Source organism: Rhyacophila brunnea, unplaced genomic scaffold (assembly GCF_057557595.1).
Source record: "Rhyacophila brunnea isolate RB1 unplaced genomic scaffold, BYU_Rbru_1.0 scaffold_18, whole genome shotgun sequence".
NCBI lineage: Eukaryota > Metazoa > Arthropoda > Insecta > Trichoptera > Rhyacophilidae > Rhyacophila > Rhyacophila brunnea.
In genome coordinates this window covers 1,993,927-2,015,413 of record NW_028232837.1, presented here as the reverse complement: position 1 = coordinate 2,015,413, position 21,487 = coordinate 1,993,927, and the positions used below count along the sequence as shown (strand labels likewise).

Sequence of the window (21,487 nt, the reverse complement as noted above, 5' to 3'; positions counted from 1 at the left end):
CACAAAATTCCCACCATTCGGGAAAAAAACGAGTCGTCTTTGAAAATTTGGGAACCTGCGGCCTGCGGAGAAATTTTTCTCCTAAAAATACGAGCCGACCATGAAAGAAAAAGTGGGAACCTGCGGCCCGCGGCGAAATATTTTTCCTCTACTGATATTTTGTCGAATCTACTGAAACTTTTTTACACATTCTACTGAAATTTCAAATTTTGACTTGGCAACACTGTGTTTAGTGTTTACGGTTGGTAACACTGTGCGTCAAACTTTCTGCTCGTGTGATCATTTCCATTACCGATTGTGATACGTAAATTAATAATAAACATTTATTTCCTATCATGCAAAGTGGTTTTTGTCGTTAATTTCAATATTATTTTTAACATTACTATTTTAGTTGAACATTTTTAACATGGCTTTCCGCGTACTAGTTATTTTACTAGTTAGTCTGGTGTCTCTATCTAACGTCAAATGCATCGGGCATCGTTCGCCGATTGACGCTACTAAACTCACCGTTCTATCTGAGATCAAAGACGACCTGTCTCTATCCAGATGCAGCACAACAGGAATGGGTGCATTGTTAAATGAAAGTATAGTCGACTTCCTGGCCGAATGCGACCTCCCTATTCCCGTAAGCGGCGTTGTAAGCAACGACAACGAGGCCAACGCTTTTCTCTGCATGGGTTATTTTGACGTTAGTTTAAAACTTTGCAAGTATTTTAGCGTCGACAACGACACGAAGATAGCTCTACCCAAAACCAAGGATAAAATGACAGAGCTTTTAAAGTCGCTGGATAAAAATCTGTCAGACTTTTGTCCCATCGCTCCAACCGACATCAAATCATCAGAATTTCATCAAACCGCGGAAGCTATTAAGCCTTTAATTGCTTTATTATCCGATAAAAATCACTGCGAAAGAGTCTGTTACGACTTTGCTTTGAATCTTAAACCGGTGTGTAAAATTATATTGTGGGCGAACATGAAGTTGAGTGACTATGCGGAATCGCAAAAGGGTCATGAGAAAATTTTAAAATTGAAGGAAGGTCTAGCTCCGAAAGTTAACGCGACAGTCAGTGTTGACACGACGTTACAGGTAGAACAGAAAACTGTCACCGCCCAGGTCATTACACCGGCAATAATTGTGGACAAGACGAAGCTTGCGGAGACACCGCTTCCTAAGGAACCTGAAACGGCCGTGAAACCAGACAGTCATGTGTATAGTCAGGTGTCAGGGAATATCTTGGAGGATACTCAAAGTTCGGTAGTGGAATCATCGGTTCCAGCAGTAGAAACTCCGAAGGCCACCCCTAAAGTAAGTATTTTTAAAAGTAAATTATGGTACAAGTCGGTTATGGGGAAGCCAGGTGGGAACCGCGCTAATTGTCATAGCCGATTTTGGCAAAATTCATGAATTCAAGAATGTAAACATAACCAAGCCTAACTTAATCTAACCTAAACTAAACTAACCTAACAAATAATCCAGTAGGTATATCAGCTATTTTAAAAAGGTGTTTGCCGCTGGCTTCCTCATAACCGACTTGTACCATTATTTCTATTTCGGATCTTCAACAGTAGGTATGGCACTAGGTGTTGTAACGTCTTTTAAAATGTATTTTATCATTTTTTATATGTTTGGTCATTACAAAACTTAAAAAATTACAAAAAAGAATAATAAATATTCTTTTTTTTCACTACAATTGGTCATGCGGCTCAATACTTACCAGTAGTGTAATTAAACAATATTGCAGTTCCTAGTGGTTTTGTTGAAAAGGTAGTGCACTTCTCACTGGACTACAGTTACATGTAATTTGTACGTAAAACATTTCACCGTTAGCTTTCTTATCGGAAAGAAATGACCATATACTATACGGTCTCCAATTTTATTAATTTTCATAGCTGATTTTGGCAAAATTCATGAATTAAAGAATGAAAACCGTACCTAACCTAACCTAACAAATAATCCAGTACCTATATTGGCTATTTTCAAAATTTGTTTGCTGCTGGCTTCCTGTAAAGTGTAAACCGACAAGAACCGTGTTTTTTTAAGACATGAATTTTATGTCAGTACTATACGACCCAACGAGGTTGAACGGTACTGCATACGTACAAGTTTCCAGACACGCTGGACTACAAGAGACATGAAACGTGGAATTGAAAATGTTATGGAAATGTTCGTTATCGAAAACACATGGATTAGATTTATAGCGTTTATTAATTGTTCAAGGAAATTTTACACTATTTTAGATGATCATCAGCCAGGACCAATCCAATGCTGGATTAAGGCATCCCCATAGCTCATTCCCTTCTCTAGGTTTACATTCACCGAACTTTATGGGTTTGTCGATCCGGTGGATTTTATGGCATGCCTGTGGTCTTTTAGTGCCACTATATGACTTCATTTGTCCGGCGGTTGTCCACTTGCCTAGCGACATGTCTAACCCATTGCCATTTCATATGCTTAGTCATAATTATAGCTTTCAAAAACCAGTCACCCTCGCGGAAAGAACCCTTAACCGAATGTATGCCACAAGCTCTACAATTCTGTGTGTAAGGTCGGCCATAGAAAATGAATGTGTGTACACACCATATTTGCCCCGGTCGATAGTTTTAAATAATTTAATATTTTGTACAGACACTACCGCGTCCAGTATTTCACCAATCATGGTGAAATACTGGACGCGGAGAGTTTTATACAAGGTTGTTTTGGTTTTCCTTGACATTGCCTTCTTCTTCAGAAGCATTTGGAAACCAAAGTAGCACCTGTTGGCGAGGTTGATCCGGCGATTTATTTCGTCGTTTGTAATATTAGTTTTTGTCCCTTGAGAAACTAGATAAACAGAATCAATAGTTTCAAAAAAATCACCGCCAATGATAAGGTTGTTATTATCATTCGTTGCACTGCGGATAACTGGCATGTATTTTTTTTTTTCCGTCCGGACACTAATAGCTAATTTTTCACAACTAGGAACCTGTCATCGTTAAGATTCCAGTGCCCGTTACCAAGGCGTTACCTAAACTACCGATGGAGCCGGTTGACAAGCCGTCCCAGCCCAAGGTGACTCCTCAACAGAAGCAACCGACTTCAGAGGAGCAGATCTTCAATAACATGCCCGAAGTGTATCTGGAACATACTGGCAACAGGGCAGAGCCCGAAGATGGAGGCAACAATGGCGAAGATTTCTCTCGCGGTGACGATTTGAATAATGATAAAGATCTCCAGGGACAGCTGCAGTCGTCTAATAATCGGGATCCGTCCGAGGTCTACGAAGGTGAGCTCAATTTGAACACTGTATTAGTCTTTTATTGATAACTATTGGCAGGCGCATTTGTCCAGTGTGTACATACAGTGCAACTATTATGTCAAGTTTTCTATGTCACCACGGTCGATTCTGGAACTAAAACCCACCTCCTACAATAGCTCTCCCCACCACTACATTCCCCGCGCCCATAATTCTGTCTGTGTTCGATATCGTGTGGAGTTTATTAACATTAAAATGCCTAAACCTTTGGGAAAAGCAGATGAACAGCATTATTTTGAATGTAGAAGTATCATGTGGAGGAGATATAGAAAAGAAAGCTTTTAATTCCTCTTAATAGTGCCAGAGAGTCTCTGCTATAAGTCAACATTCAAAGAGCATGTGACATATTAGTATCAGTGCATAAAAACCACGTGATATAACAGTGTCAGCGCATGTAGCACTGTGACGTTGAAGACTTGATATAAATGTTGCACTGTAGTGATTAAATTATTATTTTTTCTAATCTATGTACAATATTTAACTTGTTGGACGAGGAGCATTTAATTACTATTTAATTACCGCATTTAAATAACATGCTAATTATATTGAATGGCCAATTAATTAGTGTACAACTGGTGTACCGTCCGCGTGGAATGGATTAAGAATACTGTGAAACCTCTATTTTACATTTAGAATGAATTTAAAAAAATTTTAACCATGGAAAAACTTGTCAAGGTATAAATTTTTTTTTATTGAATTTAATATAAATTGGTTTAGAGCATATTATGTCGATGTGTTCTTTCACCTTTATGAGAATGTCTCTGAACTGAACAATGTTTTACTTATACATGCGTATGCGTCTGGAATTCATTTCAATGATCTGATTCTTAAAATGAATTCTCCAGAATTTTTAATTTTAATACATCTTTTAATCGAATTTTGAATATTTCTGACGTTAATTTGCTTTAAATAAAAATGTAAAAATGAAAACGTGAAATGACATAAAACGTAAATGAATTCTGGGCACGCTAAATCGTGGTTTCACTGTATAACATTCTTCATTGAAAATGCATTACTTGGAATAGGCTCAGAAACACACTTATTAGAAAAAGCACCCACCCAGCATGATGATAGATGTGGCTTTAAAACCCTATCATGTAGAGAATTAGTATTCAAGTATTTTACAACGTTTTTCTTAGGTCGTATTCTTATTTGTCCGGTGGTTGTTTATCCGGTACAAATCTTGCAATCGATTTTTAACTAACTTTCCGACTAGCTAGACATTTGAAACTTTTAGAATATATCAGAACACGATGCCAATGCATTTTTTTAACACTTTTAGCCATCTTTAAGTAGAATTGAATTCATTTTTAGTTAATTCTGTTTTGTATGAAAAGTTATTTTGATACCATTATTGGTTGCTAGGGGGTCCTAGCAACTAAATTATTAAATAATATATACGTGCGTAGAGTTGGGTTTCGGGAATTTCCCGATGGGAATTCTCGAAATTTTCGAGATTTTCCATTCCCGAATCTCGAGAATTGAAATTTTTAACATTTCGGGAAATCCCGGATCTCGAAAATCTTTTCTCGGGATTCGGTATTTTTTTATCATCAAACATTATTTGAAAAAAAAACGATTTTCTATATGTAAAAAGTAGACAGAAAACACAAAACGTTCAAAGACTAATCGGGGCATTTAACACAATTAAACGGAAGGTTGACTCAAAATGAGCGCAACTTTTGTAACATCAGGGAATTTTGTGTCTCAAAAGCGTACGCGATTGACAGTCTGTGTTTTTTGAAATCCTATTTTAATAAGTAATGTTTTGACTTATTTTTGTTTTCCTACTTGTATTTTGTTTGTACACTTACATGAATTTAAAAAAATCCTATTTTTTTGGAATCTGCCTGTTTTTACACTGATTTTAGGATTTTTACAGGTTTTTTTTAATTTCCCGATATCTCTAGAATTCTTTTCTGGAAATCCCGAATCTCGAGAATTCAAAATTTCATCATTTCTTGAATCTCAGAGAATCCCGAGATTGAGATTTTCTCGGGAAATACCCAACTCTATACGTGCGTTACTATGGAAATCAATATGAAATGACATTTCATTATTCAGTATTTCTATCAAGTACAAATTTTTTTGATCGTTTAAGCTAGTCAAGTTTATATGATTCAACTTAAAATTTAAAAACGTATGTAAAAAGTTCTTTTTATCTTGTAATTATTTATACTAAGGTTTTGAGATCCCCGGGGTTCCAGCGGCTAGCTCAGGAGTCCATCGAACCCCGGATTCACAAAAAAAGAAATTCAAACGGTTGGAGTGTAAATAAAACACAGTCCTTCGTGCTCGTAACGTGATATTGTTTATATTTTACATTTTCTTAATTTTTAGTTTTACAAATTATATTTGGGATTTTTACAGTTGTAGTCGTCAGGTCCGTACCTATCGGAAAGGGGACGCTTACTAACATCCTTTTTTTTTTCTTTCTTTTTAAATTCCTCGTACCGACGCCATCCAGCAAAAAAAAGGACTCTCGTGATTGGCCAAATTTTATCGCGTGATCTTTGATTCGGCGAATCACGAGCCTGACCCTGGCGCCGGCGCGCGAGGATTTCACGCACAATGCGCGGCAAAATTTATTATATTTAAATCCTTATATTTAGTCTTAAAATTATCTCTTTCATCCATCATCATTTTTACTTTTTAAATTAAAAAGAAATACTTACGTGGTTGAGCAAGGAATCAGATTAGATGTTTTATGAAGCCGTTTCTAGAGGTCAGGGTTACGTTTCGACTTAAGCTACTAAATGATTATTTTACACCGGGAGAAGCCCGCCTGTAACAGGGGTGTATCAATTCGCCCCATCTGGATTAAAGTCGAAAGGTACGCCCTGATCTCATCGGCCACCCATCCAATTCCTTGTTCATCCGTTAAGTACATGGCATGATAAACAGTTTATAAAAGAATTCAACTACAATCTAACTATTCTAACATAAAACTCTATACTTTAGCTCTATTTTTATTATTTTCTATATTTATTTTGGATTATTATTTTCAGCTCAAAGCAATGCTTTCGCGATACTTTTGAATAGGTCAGAGTTTGATTTAATTTCAGTGTAGTACATTTATTTTGTGTTACTTTGTTTTAATTAGGTTTCCTCGTTATTTTATTCGTTTTTATTAGTCAGCGGAGGGGTCGCGAAGCTGCAGTCTTTGACTCTCGCGCTTTCCAATCTTTCTTTTGTATTCCTAGGGGCTACATTTGTAGACGTTTGGCCCTCGTTCGGAATTATTATTTCGTGTTACGTTTTACTTCTTCTGGTGCAATAGGAGCGTACCTCGTTTGGCGTCGTCTGCCTTTGCAACCAGGGCGTGGTAGTGGCGTTACTATTGAGCCAGGCTCGTTTCGAGCAGCGGATATCTTTCTGTGGAAAGTTTTCCACTGATCTGCTGGTCTCTGGAGTATCACCTCATAGATGGACAGGTACTGTGTCTCCATCTGTTCCTATTACTGCGGGCAAGGCATCGTATAGCGGTACAACGGCCAGGCTCGTTGACGGCGGCACGGCTCTCCCACAGGTAATAGGATGGATGTTTACAATAAGTATCCTTTTCCCTTTCTTTTTTTTTTATAGATGGTTACACTTCGGAAGTACCTCTTGTTGTTTCACGATATCTTTCAGGCGTCACGTCCCTAGTCTCTCCATGAACCTGCGCGAGAAAGGAGAGTGCGCACTCTCCACACCATCAAGCTTTGGTATCATGAATTTTCGGCTACGCTGCCTTTGGATGCGCTTACTTCGAGAGGTGGCTCCCTTTGTGCTTCCAAATTGTCTTCATCTGTATTTATTCTTTCTCTTTCTTTAGTAATTTATTCGTTCATTAGACTTCCTGTACTTTAAATTTATTCGAGTTTACTTTATTAATTACTCCTACCCCATACATTAAATAGCTACTAATTTTATATAAAATCTTCCCATTGTACTTATGGTACTTACTATCACTTTTAATATTTTACCCTAATACCCATAAATATTTTGCAACATTGTATTGACTGTATAAATCACATTGATATTAAAAATTGAAATATTCCACCCTCTCATTATATTTATTTCTGAATCAGTACACTTAAAACTGTGTAATTAACTTTATTTTTAGTGAAACCCATTTTATTTAAAAAAAATTGTTGTTTCGTTTTACGCGCCCGACATCCTATTCCAAGGCGTGCCGCGCCGATTTGCGGTGCCTCTCACGTTTTATTATTATTATTATTTTTTTTCATTATTGAAACCCCGTTGAGAAATTTACGGCTTATTGACTCATTTTTTTTTTTTTTTTTATCACAAGCATACAATCTCTACTTTCATCCTCTTATACCTAATTTTAACTTATTATTAAAATTTAACATAACAACTAACACTTTGTCGAGTGACGCCTTATTATTCCCGTTCCGTTTTCGCTGTGTTAAATTTACGATTGGTAATTTGTAAAGAAATAATAGGGACGGTAGTGTACTATTTTCCTCGTTTCTCTTTGGATTCAAATTATTAACACGGCGTAACTTTGAAACAGGTTTCGCGCTACTGTAGAATATCGTCTTTCCCGTTTATAAAATTGTTTGCGATTTTCAATGTTAATGTTTTCGAATTCATTCATATTTACTTTATTTGAACGGAAAGAATTGGCGTCACTTTGCGGAGCGTTATTTTTAAAACTAGAATGTACATTTTTCTTACTAACGAACTTAAGATTATAGGGCTCAGAAAGTGGGTCCTTAATTAACTTTTTATCCGTAATTAGAAGAATTTCCGGATATTTACGACTATTATCTTCACTTTTAACTACACTGTTTACACTGAAACTTCCAACAGCAACTCGGCGTTCACCCTTGACTAGAGGGTTGGCGACTGGTCCTGCTTCATCTCCTCGTGGTCGAGCCTGCACCCGTACAGCTTCTTCGATTCATCTCAGCTTGCGCGCCTTCTCACCCCTCTTGTGAGGCTCCCTAGCCTCGCGTTTCCTTTTTCTCTCCTCACCGAACATCCCGTGGTCGACTAGGGTACACGACATGTTAGTGATACCCTAGGAAAATCGGCATTTTGCTCGCCGTTTTTCGTCGTGAGTGGGCCGTGGCCTCTACGAGCCCTCCTCGCTGGATACCGTCGATGATGCGTCTGGTCTCCATAGGTGGGATTTGTGCAGCCATTCGTCGTACTGGAGACGCGCCGGTGCTACGGTCTCCAGCACGACGCTAGGCGCGGTCAGCTCCGTATGTGGACTGTCTTCGAACACCAGAGGGCTCTCCCGGTTTGATGTTGGAGACAGCACTTCTTCTTCGATAAGGGTTACGTCGGAGTCCACTTTTTAGTTAACCATTTCTTGGTTGTTCCGGCTCCTGGATCGTAAACTTTTATTTAGCGTTCGCGGGCGTAAATTCTATTTCGCGGGTTCGGAAGAATCCATGCGATTCTTCGAGCTTCACGTTGCCAAGGGCGCCATTGAGATCCCCGGGGTTCCAGCGGCTAGCTCAGGAGTCCATCGAACCCCGGATTCACAAAAAAAGAAATTCAAACGGTTGGAGTGTAAATAAAACACAGTCCTTCGTGCTCGTAACGTGATATTGTTTATATTTTACATTTTCTTAATTTTTAGTTTTACAAATTATATTTGGGATTTTTACAGTTGTAGTCGTCAGGTCCGTACCTATCGGAAAGGGGACGCTTACTAACATCCTTTTTTTTTTCTTTCTTTTTAAATTCCTCGTACCGACGCCATCCAGCAAAAAAAAGGACTCTCGTGATTGGCCAAATTTTATCGCGTGATCTTTGATTCGGCGAATCACGAGCCTGACCCTGGCGCCGGCGCGCGAGGATTTCACGCACAATGCGCGGCAAAATTTATTATATTTAAATCCTTATATTTAGTCTTAAAATTATCTCTTTCATTCATCATCATTTTTACTTTTTAAATTAAAAAGAAATACTTACGTGGTTGAGCAAGGAATCAGATTAGATGTTTTATAAAGCCGTTTCTAGAGGTCAGGGTTACGTTTCGACTTAAGCTACTAAATGATTATTTTACACCGGGAGAAGCCCGCCTGTAACAGGGGTGTATCAGTTTCTAATGTATTTACTATATTATGTGGGAACCACTCCTCAAAACTGCTATACATAATATGTACATGAGTTTTCAAACATTTTCATTTCACTACCCTCAGTGTATAGAGATTTTTACGGTTTATCCTAGATACTGTCATTTCTGACAGACGGAGGGAGGGAAGTGAAGTCATGTCTGACTCTCCATGCATAATATCTGCAATATCGCCTAATAGCCATCGAAATATTCAAATATTTCATTGTGACTGTGCATCAGCGCATTGAATTAACATGCCCTCTGAAGACCTCTAGTGAAATGTGTAATGTCATGTTTCGCTGATGAATATGAACTGACTGACAATAGTAAATAGAATAATGAAAAAAATAATAACAATTGAAAGACATTAAAATGAGCGAACATTGCTATGGGTTATCTAATAAATTATAAAAGCTGATAAGTCTGCAATTTAATATTCTCTCTCGTCTTCGTCGGGACCTCATGACTGAGGATCGAGGCCCATGTGATATTGTCTGCGGGCTATATGACCAAAAAATTGGAGAGTCCAGCGAAGACAAACCGAGGATAGTCTGTGGAATCTGGAGTTCTCTGATTAGGGAGTTTCTTAGTATCCGTCTTCAGCACCATATTTCAAAAGCGTCTGTTTTTCTCTTACCTTTACGCTCCTTTCACATTACACGGTTTTGGCTGTCATGGCTAAAAATCGAACGGCGACATTTCGTTAGTGGCGCGAATAAGTGAATAGACCTTTTCACATTACACGGCGACGGTTAAAAACCGGGACGGCGCCGTGTTGCCGCCGTCCGTTGCCACTACATTGCATGGCGACGGACATGACTCAGTGTGTAGGTGACCTAATCACGCTTTCATAATATTATTATTAGACAGTTTTAACTAAACAGCCATCGTTGCCATGTCTACTGAAATTTCAGTAGATCTGATATTTTTTGCCAATATACTGAATTTTTGATTTTTTTTTCCATATTTGTAAGTTAACTGATGATCATTTTAATAATAAACTTGAAAAATGATTAACGCACACCCTTTTTATGTACAGAAGCTTCCAAATGGACAAAGAAAGCATTGTAACTCAAGAGTGACATTTTACCCACTGATATCATCATTGTTTATAATAAAATAATGTTATTTAATATGCTGTATTGTTTTACATATAACAATATACTAATCTATGACATATCAATAAAATAAAATTTAATGACGTTGAACAATTATAACAAGAGGCATTATTCAAAGGACAAAGGGCTCACGTGTACTAAATATGTAGTTTTATTATTGTTATTTTTCATAATTATTATATTAGCATAGCATATTATGAAGTACATGAAAATCGTCATGTGCACAATGTGAGTTCTCTCCATATTTTAAAATCATATCTTATATGTTGCATTTTCCAAAATCTACTGATATTTTAAATTTTGACTTGGCAACACAGCACAACACTCAACCACAAACTTAGCTGTGATGGAAAAAAGCCGTGTATAAACCGATAGTCAGAAAAGTGAGCCAATTCGGATTTTGACCGTTCAATTTTCAGCCGTCACGGCCAAAACCGTATAGTGTGAAAGCAGGGTAACTGTCCATGTCTCAGAACAGTGGCGAAGGGTGGAGGTAGGCTGTTAAAGATCCGCAATAAATAGTGCACATTAACTGTGTTTCTCATATGTATTTGTTTTTATTGAACTAATACTACAATTTACAGATGGTGTTGGTTAGTTTTTAAAAATCGATCAAACCCTGCCTAAACCAAATCTTAATAGTTTTGGTGTACTTTGGGCGATATGACAAAGTTGTGCACACTTTTTCATTCATACTTATTTGTTTTTGTTGGATTAACACAATCATTGCGTACCTTTTCATTAATTTTTAATTACCACATTTAAATAACATGCTAATTGCATGCATTGCACTGATTTCCCTATGGTCAGTGCTTTAAATGGTGAATAGGAGTGTAAGTATATACATTGTTTGTTTTCAGGCCAGGACGAAAACGATCTGATTGTCGAGAATCCTCCGGCCGTGTCCTCATCGTCTGTTGGCGCTAAAGGCAGACTCAACATTGCAACAAGCGGTGCATTAGCCATTCTATTTTCATCGTGGCTTGTTTTTTTTATATGTAAATCATCTCCATCATGACTTGGGAAACAGGCTTTGCATCTCCGCTTATGTGACTAATAATATGAGACCCTATTCCAAATTGACGCTATAGCAGCGTTTCCCAAATGGGTTGATGTTTTTAAAATATTTTAATTACACTTAAAACTGTGCTAAATGAAGCAGATGGGTTTATTAATTTTTTATTAAAATCTAACCATTATTTACGGTCACAGTAATTAAAAATTATATGTAAAGATGTGGTTAATTACCAATCTGTAATGTTTTTTCATTCACAAGTCTGGTGGAATCGTGACATAAAATCTTCAATAGACTCATTGAACTATGACAAGAGTTTGCATATTTTCTGGATAATATACAGTCGAACTTGGTTATTACGATCACCGAAATAGCGAGATCTCGGATGTAATGAGGAAACATTCGTTGACGTTTTAGTTTATGATTTTCTCCATACATTTATTCACTTTTATAACGAGTTACTTCTCGGGTTTACTGAGCAAAACTGTTAATGTGTCGATCGTTTAAAACAACATTTTCGAACCTAAGCAATAAAATCCAACCGGGAAGTTAACTAGACCGATGCCGCCGGGATCGGATTACGTTTATGACACTAGTTAAGTGTCTAAGTACCTAATTGATGTTTTCGCCGACAACATTGAAAAAGTATCCGCTCATATGGTTGAAATTGCATGTAAAAAATCCAAGCTTTGTGAAGTCTGTAGGTGCCTACCAGCGCTGGTGGCTCAGCACTTCATTACCATACACAACTTCTTTTGTAGTTTATGAATGCCATGCTTGTTTCGGGGATTTTTACGATGGTTTTCAGATTTTTTATATTCTATGCTCAAATAGAATGTGACGCGAAAAATGTTATATAACGATATAATGAGTAATGCTTATAACGAGCAAATTCAGTCGGTCCCATCTTCCTCGTAATAACCAAGTTCGACTGTATATGTGTAAGGATGTGGTTAATTATCAATCTGAACCGTTTTTTTTCATTCACAAGTCTGGTGGAATCATGAGGTAGAGTCTTCAATAGAATCTTTGAATTATGACAAGAGTTGTTGGGATATTTTCTGGATAATATATTTTGTTTATCCAAAACTGCATACCTTGCCTCGCTGGCATATTAACCAATTGAAATGAGATATGTTTATCACACCCAGGTAAAAACGTAAACATTTTTAATGGCAGACATAAAATTTTAGTTGTCTTATAAGCTACAACTTTGAACAAAGACTCTTTTCTATAACTAACATAAGCTTAAGATATTTGAGTTATTTCTGTTGATGGCTGTTTCGAGCTATAAACCCATTTTAAGAACAGCAATAGAATAACTAAGTGGCGAAGGGTGGAGGTAGGCTGTTAAGATCCGCCATAAATAGTGCATTATACTTTGTTATAAGACTTTGTCGGTCATACGTATTTGTTTTGATTGAAATAAGACTACATTCTACTGAGGTGTCAGTTAGTTTTTAAAATTCAATTAAACCCTGCGAAAACCAAGCCATAATAGATAATAGTCAAAAAATACTCATCCATCTATAAAATATCTAAAATTATGCAATTAAGTCATACATACATAACTTTGGATATTTTATAGATAGAATAATATTTTTTTTATCTATTATAGTTTGGTTTAGGCAGGGCTTAATGAATTTAAAACAAATGAACCAACAATATGTGTAATATGTATTATTAAAGTATGAATAAATAAGTGAGCACAATTTTGTCATATCGCCCAAACTATATCAAAACTAATATGGTTTCATTAAGGCAGGGTTAATTTTTTTTTTTCAAAACTAACCAACACCATCTGTAAATTGTAGTCTTAGTTCAATAAAAACAAAATTTAATGTGCACTATTTATGTCAGTTCTAAACAGCCTACGTCCACCCTTCGCCACTGATGTGAATAAAGTGACAGCCAGATATGGTTCTTCGTAAAAACCAACCATTCTGTTTATTTAAATGGTGCAATAATTAATTATTATGTCTACATATAGTATCAATGCTAAAATGTATTTATACATTGTTTTATCACACATTTTATGATGGTTTCTGTTTATAATATAATGTTGCACTACTAACTAGTAGGTACATAGATTTATGTTACATGTAAGCTTAGTGATAACATAATTCCAAGATTTGTTGTATACATATACAATAAGTTGTGTGGGTATCGTTACATATTATGTCAAGAAGTCTAGTCTTTTTATAACCCTTCATATAACAACAGATAACCGCTTCCTGCATGTATTTCCTTTAATTTCATTCATCGATTTAATAGTTTTAACCAAAGAATTTGGACAATAAATAGATTGAATCTTATGCGTTATTTCTGTTATGACATTTGAAATCAAAGTTGTGGTTATATTGAGATGTACGTCGCGTGCTATCACGTGACGTCACAGTAAGCTGTCACTACGGGAAAAAAGTGTGCAATGTCATTTTTCTTGGTGTTATAAATGGTATCAGACCGATGCTCCCATCCTGTAGGTACATTTTGAACCTTTAAACGAACATTGTCAGTTGGCAAAATCTGCCGAAATCACCAGATCAACAATAAGGTCACCTCACGTTGTACCGCACTGCATTGACATCTGCATGACTCATGAACGTTCTACATGCCTACACATTTTCGATACATGTTAAAATCGCATGTTTCTTGTGGTTGGCACTATGTATTTTCTATAATTATATTGTCTATTATCTATAGTCTGCAAGTTGGGCTCTGTTCAAAATATTAGGTATCTATGGATGCAATACCCCAAGTAATTTTAACGTATGCACATGTAGAAACTGTTAAAATTAATTGAAATTAGCTTGAATAATAATTCAAAATACTAATACATTAGAGTTGGCACTCTCGGTCATTGAATTTACAGAGGTGGTGATCGTTTAAAATATTCTGCAAAATGATGAAACCATAGACTAAAGTTGTCACCGTGACAGTATGCGACGTGCATCTCAATATAATCATAGTTTTATTTGCAACCCCATGAAACTCCACAAATATTAATATCGCTCAGTTGCCATTCTCATTTTTTAGATACGCAGTGGCGGCCATTTTTTTTTTACATTATGATTACTCGCACGAGTACAGTCATTAAGCGTTTTACACAAATTTTTACATGATTTTTCTAATTAATAATGCCGAAGTAGTATTATTGGCTACTTCTATTCGTCGTGATGGATTGTCTTTTAATATGGCCTGCAAATTTGCAAAATTTTTGTCATTCCAGGTTCGAATCCTGGGTCTGGCAAATACGCATATTGTTTTTCAATTTGTGTTTTGAGTCAGAGTATGGTTCTAATAGGTTGATCAATTGGTTAACGTAAAAACAAAAATCTGTTAATACAAACCTACAGATAGGCTCATAATATGGTCCTATTAGGACCGGACATGGTCAAAAGAAGAAAAGAAGAAGAAGATAAATAGAATATTTAAAAATCAATCTACTATTACTAACGTAGCCCAGAAGAATTTTACAAAGCCTAACTATCATAATGCTTTTACTTACCTATTGTGTATTGTGGCCCATTGGCTGATTGCGAGCACGACATATTGTAGAATTGGTGGACAGATATTGAGTGTCCTGTGTTTTACTTAAATTGAGTTATCATATTGACTTTGGAAAGGAAAAAGGGGGTAATCCCCACAAATTAAATTTTACAGGAGGCATAAAAACGTTTTTGTAAAATATACAAAACCGTGAAGTGCATGATAATTAATAATTTGGTTTTTATGATATTAATTATTGAGTTAATTAAAAAAAAAACAACAAATATGATGGTTAAGTTGTTTTTCCCATGTCACTTCCTTCTTTGTTTTTAAAATTGTTAGCTAAATTTAGATAATAAATCGCCATTTGCAGCTTACATCATTTGTAACACAACGTGTATTTAGCGGTGTACAACGTTATTATGCAATAAAACCTATTTTAAAAAAACTGAGGGTTATACCCTTTTTCCTTTCTACAGTCGTTTATTCAAAGACATAATACAGTCAAGCTCGGTTATTACGGTCACGGATATAGCGAGATCTCGGATGTAATGAGGAAACATTCATTGACATTAGTTTATGATTTTCTCCATACATTTATTCACTTTTATAATGAACTCCTTATCGGATATACCGAGCTAAAATATCGTCAAAAATTTTCTTAAAACTGTTAAAATGTGTGGATCGTTAAAAAACATTTCGACCCTAAGCAATAAAATCTGACCGGACAGGATGCCGCCGGGTTCGAATTACATTTATGACGCTAGTTAAGTGTCTTAGTACCTACCTAATTGGTGTTTTCGCCAACAAGATTGAAAAAGTATCCACGCATATGGTTGAAAAAAAATCCAAGGTTTGTGAAGTAATAGGTACCTACCAGCGCTCATTACAATAAACAACTTCTTTTGTAGTTTATGAATGCCATGCTTGTTTCGGGGAAAAATTCTAATTGTGTATTTTTGTTTGAATTGCGACTTTTTGTGTTATGTGACCGCTCATTTAAAAATACCTATTCTCTGATATAACGAGTGAATTCAGTCAGTCCTATCTTCCTCATAATAACCAAGTTCGACTGTACATTCATTTTGTCTTCATTTTTAAATCAACAATCAAAACCGGATACATAACACCTGTTGATATATATATTAGTATTCTAGCACTATGTATCACTAATTAATATGCATGCCATGCTATGCTGCACAGTTTTGGATATATTATATTTGAGTACAAGTCACGCAGTATTGGCAAAGTGAAAGTGGGGATGTCATAACAGGTCTGTTTTCTTTGTGTCTGCAGTGAACCAGGCGGAAAGTGGATATACCTTCACGGGGCATTCTGTTGACGTGGAGGACTCCCATTTCTTCCCCTTCTTCTTCCTCGGCCTATTATTTGTGATCTTCGGATACGTACTGTTCCACAATAAACACAAGGTGGGTTATAATTATTGCTATATCTGTTCTTATATAATCAATTCGTCTAAAACTCTAAAAGATATAATGTTATGTACAAGTAACCTTCTATGCTAGATATGTATTATTTACTTACTTTCTTCATCCTGTCTAATACGTATAACTGAAAAAGTTTACTATGTATGTCAGATCTTCGCCACTGCTACGTACGAGGGGAGTTCCATAAGTTAGCGGAATGGGACAGAAAGTAAAGAATATATATATATATATATATATGTTGTATATTTCTATTTTACCATATAATCTCCTCGGACATGAATGCATTTCTTAGATATATCGATTAATTTTTCTAAACCTTCATAAAAATAATTTTCCGATTTGCCTTCAAAATGCTCGTTTACGGCTACCTGTAAGGACTGATCATCATCAAAATGTTTTCCACTTAAGTCTTTCTTCAAATTTGGAAACAGGTAATAATTATTAGGTATCTGATCAGGGCTGGTGGATGGAGGTGGATGATGCAATTCCTAGATGCCGCATTTTTGTATAACAGCCATTTCAATTTGAGCTTTGTGAACAAGTGCGTTGTCATGAAGTAAGAACATGCCTTTTGTTTTTTTACGCCTCCTTTTTACTTTAATAGATTATTTTAAGCGACTATAATAGCCGTATTCTGGGTGTACCAAATTGGAAAGCGGCCACACTGGATAGGGACAGGTGGAGGGAGCTGTTGGAGGAGGCCAGGACCCACATCGGGTTGTCGCGCCCCTGATGATGATGATATTTGCGTAGTACTGTACCGTGATTTTAGTGCCTTTTTGTTTATATTAGAATTCCTCGTGAATCCCAAAACACTGTTGCCATCACCTTTCCAGCCGATGATGCGACCTTAAACTTCTTGGAGGCTGAACCACCTTTTTTAAGACACTGCATGGACTCCTGTTTTATCTCAGGGTCATAATGATGAACCCACATTTTATCTCCCGTAACAATTTTATTAATAAGCTCTTTTTGATTGACGACAGATTACTTTAAAACCTGTTTAGAACATTCCACACGGTAACTTTTTTGGTGTGGCATATGCATTCGTGGTACCCATCTTGCGCTTGCCCTTGATATCCCAAAATGGTTGTCTATAATTCTGAAAACTATTGTTTTGGATAGATTGAACCTTTCTGCGATTTCGATTAGTTTTAGCTGACCATTTTCCATAAGGGTATCCTCGATTTTTAATACCATTTCACGTATAGTGACCTCACTTGGCATTCCACAACGGTCATCATCTTCTAATGACTCTACCATGTTTAAATAAACGCGACCATTTGTAAATCATGGTTTTACCACAACAAAGAGTGCCATAAACCAATTTAATGGATGGTATCCACACTATTTCCCTGTTTTGTGAGGAATTTAATTACTGCACGGAGCTCAATATTTGACATTTTCATAATTATCATAGATTTGCACTTGTTCTTTTGAATATTAGAAGCGATTTAATGGAGCAACTAACATGAAATTGCACAAGTTTACCTAAAAAGGATTACCCCAATACTAGCTACTTTAATTTCTTTTATTTTGTTAACTTTCAATTCATGGTGGAACTGCATTGTATTGGTGTTTTTATTTAATAAAACGCAATTTTTATGTAGTACTTATTCCACTTTTAATCAAGAGATTAGGACCAGTTTCGTCCGCCTCATTCAGTTGAAAATGTCCCTCTGAGGCGGACGAAACCGGTCCTAATCTCTTGATTAACGCTTTCGCTGCTGAAGAGATAATGAGATTTTAATTGCCCCCTTTAAAATGCACGTTAATTACATCGATCGGCCGCCTGGTCATTACGCGCCGTGTGCGTCTTCCGCTTCCAAAGTATTAAAAGTGGAATAAGTACTACATAAAAATTGCATTTTATTAAATAAAAACACCAATACTAGCTACTTTAATCACCATTTCGCGAACTTATGAGACTCCCCTTGTACTAGAAAATATCATTGAAAAAAAATACGACTTGAAATACGATTGAGCCACCTGCGTCCTACATACATACTAATATATTAATATATAAATAAGCAATATATTTTTATCAAGATCAGTCCTAGTACGGAGTCTTTACCTCTGGTATGGAATAGATAGCGTATGAGCTTAGCTGGAAATCTGTATTTGCAATCTCGGTTCAATTATCCTATTATTCAGCTTATCTCACCTTGCTGTGTTTAATGAGTGTATTGAAAATATACTAAACAGCCATGAAACTGTAAACATGTTTAATGAACTCTCTCTTAATTATGTTTACGGAATTGTTTAAGAATGAAGTGAAAAACGTACTAGGTCAAATTTTATATCTACTGATAAGAGATGTTTTTTATTTGGAACAGAAATGCAACCAAAAAAAATGTGGTACGAATCCATAAAAATACAATTATGTGCATTACAGTATTCAAAATCAAAATTCGCCATTGTACGTCATCTTTTTTTTTTCTATGTGAGGCAAACATAATATCGATACCCTAGTTCTATAGGGAAACAACTCAAAAATCCTTGTTCTGAGTAAATCGCATTTGAAGTTTTACATAAAATGGTTCCTTTAGTTCCGAAGATTTTTTTAGTGAAAGCATTATTAAATAGTGATAGATATAAATCCTCTACATTATTCATAGTTCTATAAGGAAACAAGTCAAATGGTTCCAATGGTCAATTGGGATTTTTACAAAAATCTTAAGGCGGATTTATGATACAGTTGAATAGCACATATCTAAATCTTTTATATTTATAAATATTTTTATAATTATTCTTATGTCACTTTTATTGTTTATAAAAATAAACATTGTCATGTCCCGAATGCCAATTTTTTAAACATTTTTATTCACATACCAAAAAGAAGGTCCCTATTACAGAGTAATATTGTCATAATTGACTAACAAAATATGATTCCAAATCTAATGGATTTAAGTTTTGTACTATTCCATTTGAGTCGATTTTTGCAACCCGGGTTTCGCCTTTCGGCATCTTCAGGCGCTTTGTGCACCAGTGGCGAAGGGTGGAGGTAGGCTGTTCAGATCCGCCATAAATAGTGCACACTACCCTTTGTCAGTCAAACGTATTTGTTTTTATGAAAATAAAACTACAATTTATAGACGGTGTTGGTTAGTTTTTAAAATTCAATTAAACCCTGCGAAAACCAAGCCATAATAGATCATAGTCAAAAATACTTGTTTATCCATAAATTTTCTAAAATTATGTAGTTAAATCATAGAAAACTTTGGATATTTTATAGATAGTACAATATTTTTTATCTAGTTTGGTTTAGGCAGGGCTTAATGAATTTTAAAAAATGAACCTACAATATGTGTAATATGTATTCTTAATCCAACGAAAACAAATAAGTATGAATGAAAAAGTGTGCACCGTTTTGTCGTATCGCACCAAGTATAACAAAATTATTATGGTTTGACTTAGGCAGTGTTTAATTGATTTTAAAAACTAATCAACACTATCTATAAATTATTGTAGTCTTATGTAGTTCACTAAAACCAAATACAAAAGACTGGCAAAGTTAGATGTATACTATTTATGTTGGAACAGCCTATCTCCACCCTTCTCCACTGATGTGCACATAATATAGTTAATTCTATCATATTATTATATACTTAACAAACCTATACCTACCTATTGAGTCAAGGATCACAATAATAATTATTACAAACAAATTATGAATACCTAGTTGAAGTGTTTGTAAAAACCCCTAACTTATCACCTTCTTGGAACATTGGTAATATATCTATGATATTAGTCTTTAAAAAGTTATTAGTTAAACCAAAAACATTAAATAATATTCTTACCTGATACCTACTTTTTAATATTATTTTTTAATAATTCAAATTTTAATAATAATAATTCAAGTAATTTCTGTTTTAAATCATGAATTTACTACTTGTCCGATAGTGTTAAATAAATTATTTAAGACTACAATAAATTTTTAAAAATTTTAATATTTAAAAATAGCCTCATGGGTTTCTGAATAATAATTGCGTCAATGAATGGACTGTTACTGGTTTGATTTTTTTTTAAATTGTTTTTTTTATAGAACTATGACAAGCTCAATGTGGTTCAATTTTTTTAGTTCAATAGGAACCACATAAAATGTTTCCTTATAGAACTGTGAACATGTAGAATACAAAAAAATTCCATATGGAATCATTTGCTTTTATTAATTAATTATTGAGATATTTTAGAATTTCTTTAAAAATTGAATGATGTATGTATGAATTATGATTCTTTATCAAATGGCATTATTAACTCAAAACTGCAAAATTTTGATTTGTTTCCCTATAGAACTAGGGTATCGAATTATGTTTACCAACTTTTGGCAGCAACCCCACGAAATATGGAGAATTGGAATTGGAATCCTGGGATTAGAGAAATACAAAAAGAAATACATAGAAGTCGTATCATTTAGTACAGGGATTCCCAACTATTTTCATGTCACCGCCAACATTCCTTTTGAATTTTTCTATTTTTTATGCTGATCATAAACCAATCTGAGTATTAAATTTCGTACAAAATAAAAATATTTGCACAAATATTTACTAAGAAGATAAATGATCTCGTTAAATTATCATTCCACGAAAGATTTGGATTGTTTGCTTCTTCGTCGAAACCTCATGATTGAGGATTGTGATGATTTGACTGTCTGACATGCTTCTCCACAGCTAGGCCATTCGCTCACGCAGAAACTAAAATCAGACGAACTGGTTGGTGATGGAACTCAAAAACCGGTACTGAAACCTAATTATCTCAAAACCTCAAACTGTCAAACCCATTGTCTTTCCTACTAATATTCGAATATTCTGGCAGCCTATAATTATACAGGCCAAAGTATTTTTCAACATCTGCCACATATTTTAAATTAAAAATCGGTTCGCCCATCTATAACTTTTGTCATCTTGACTTGTTATTGCTTGTTTAGTTCAGCTCAGTGCTACCAATTTTGATAAGAAAATATGATTTTTTATCGAATCTACTGATATTGATACCACTGATTTATGAGTGACTGGAAACTGAGAGACTGGGAGACTAGCAAG

The 21,487-nt window shown here is 35.3% G+C and overlaps 1 protein-coding gene across 2 annotated transcripts in view; it reads left to right on the top strand.

The window, feature by feature from the left end:
- Positions 1-250: 250 nt before the first annotated feature.
- The window catches only part of LOC147073104 (uncharacterized), a 33,615-nt gene continuing 12,378 nt past the window's right edge, over positions 251-21,487 (top strand). The window contains exons 1-4 of one of the 2 annotated variants that reach the window (XM_085945321.1): positions 251-1,306; positions 2,960-3,263; positions 11,354-11,446; positions 16,294-16,427. In XM_085945321.1, coding sequence (XP_085801447.1) covers positions 407-1,306; positions 2,960-3,263; positions 11,354-11,446; positions 16,294-16,427 — 1,431 coding nt within the window. In that variant the 5' untranslated portion in view covers positions 251-406. The remainder of the gene's footprint in view (positions 1,307-2,959; positions 3,264-11,353; positions 11,447-16,293; positions 16,428-21,487) is intronic. The other variant, XM_085945322.1, reaches the window with a different exon arrangement.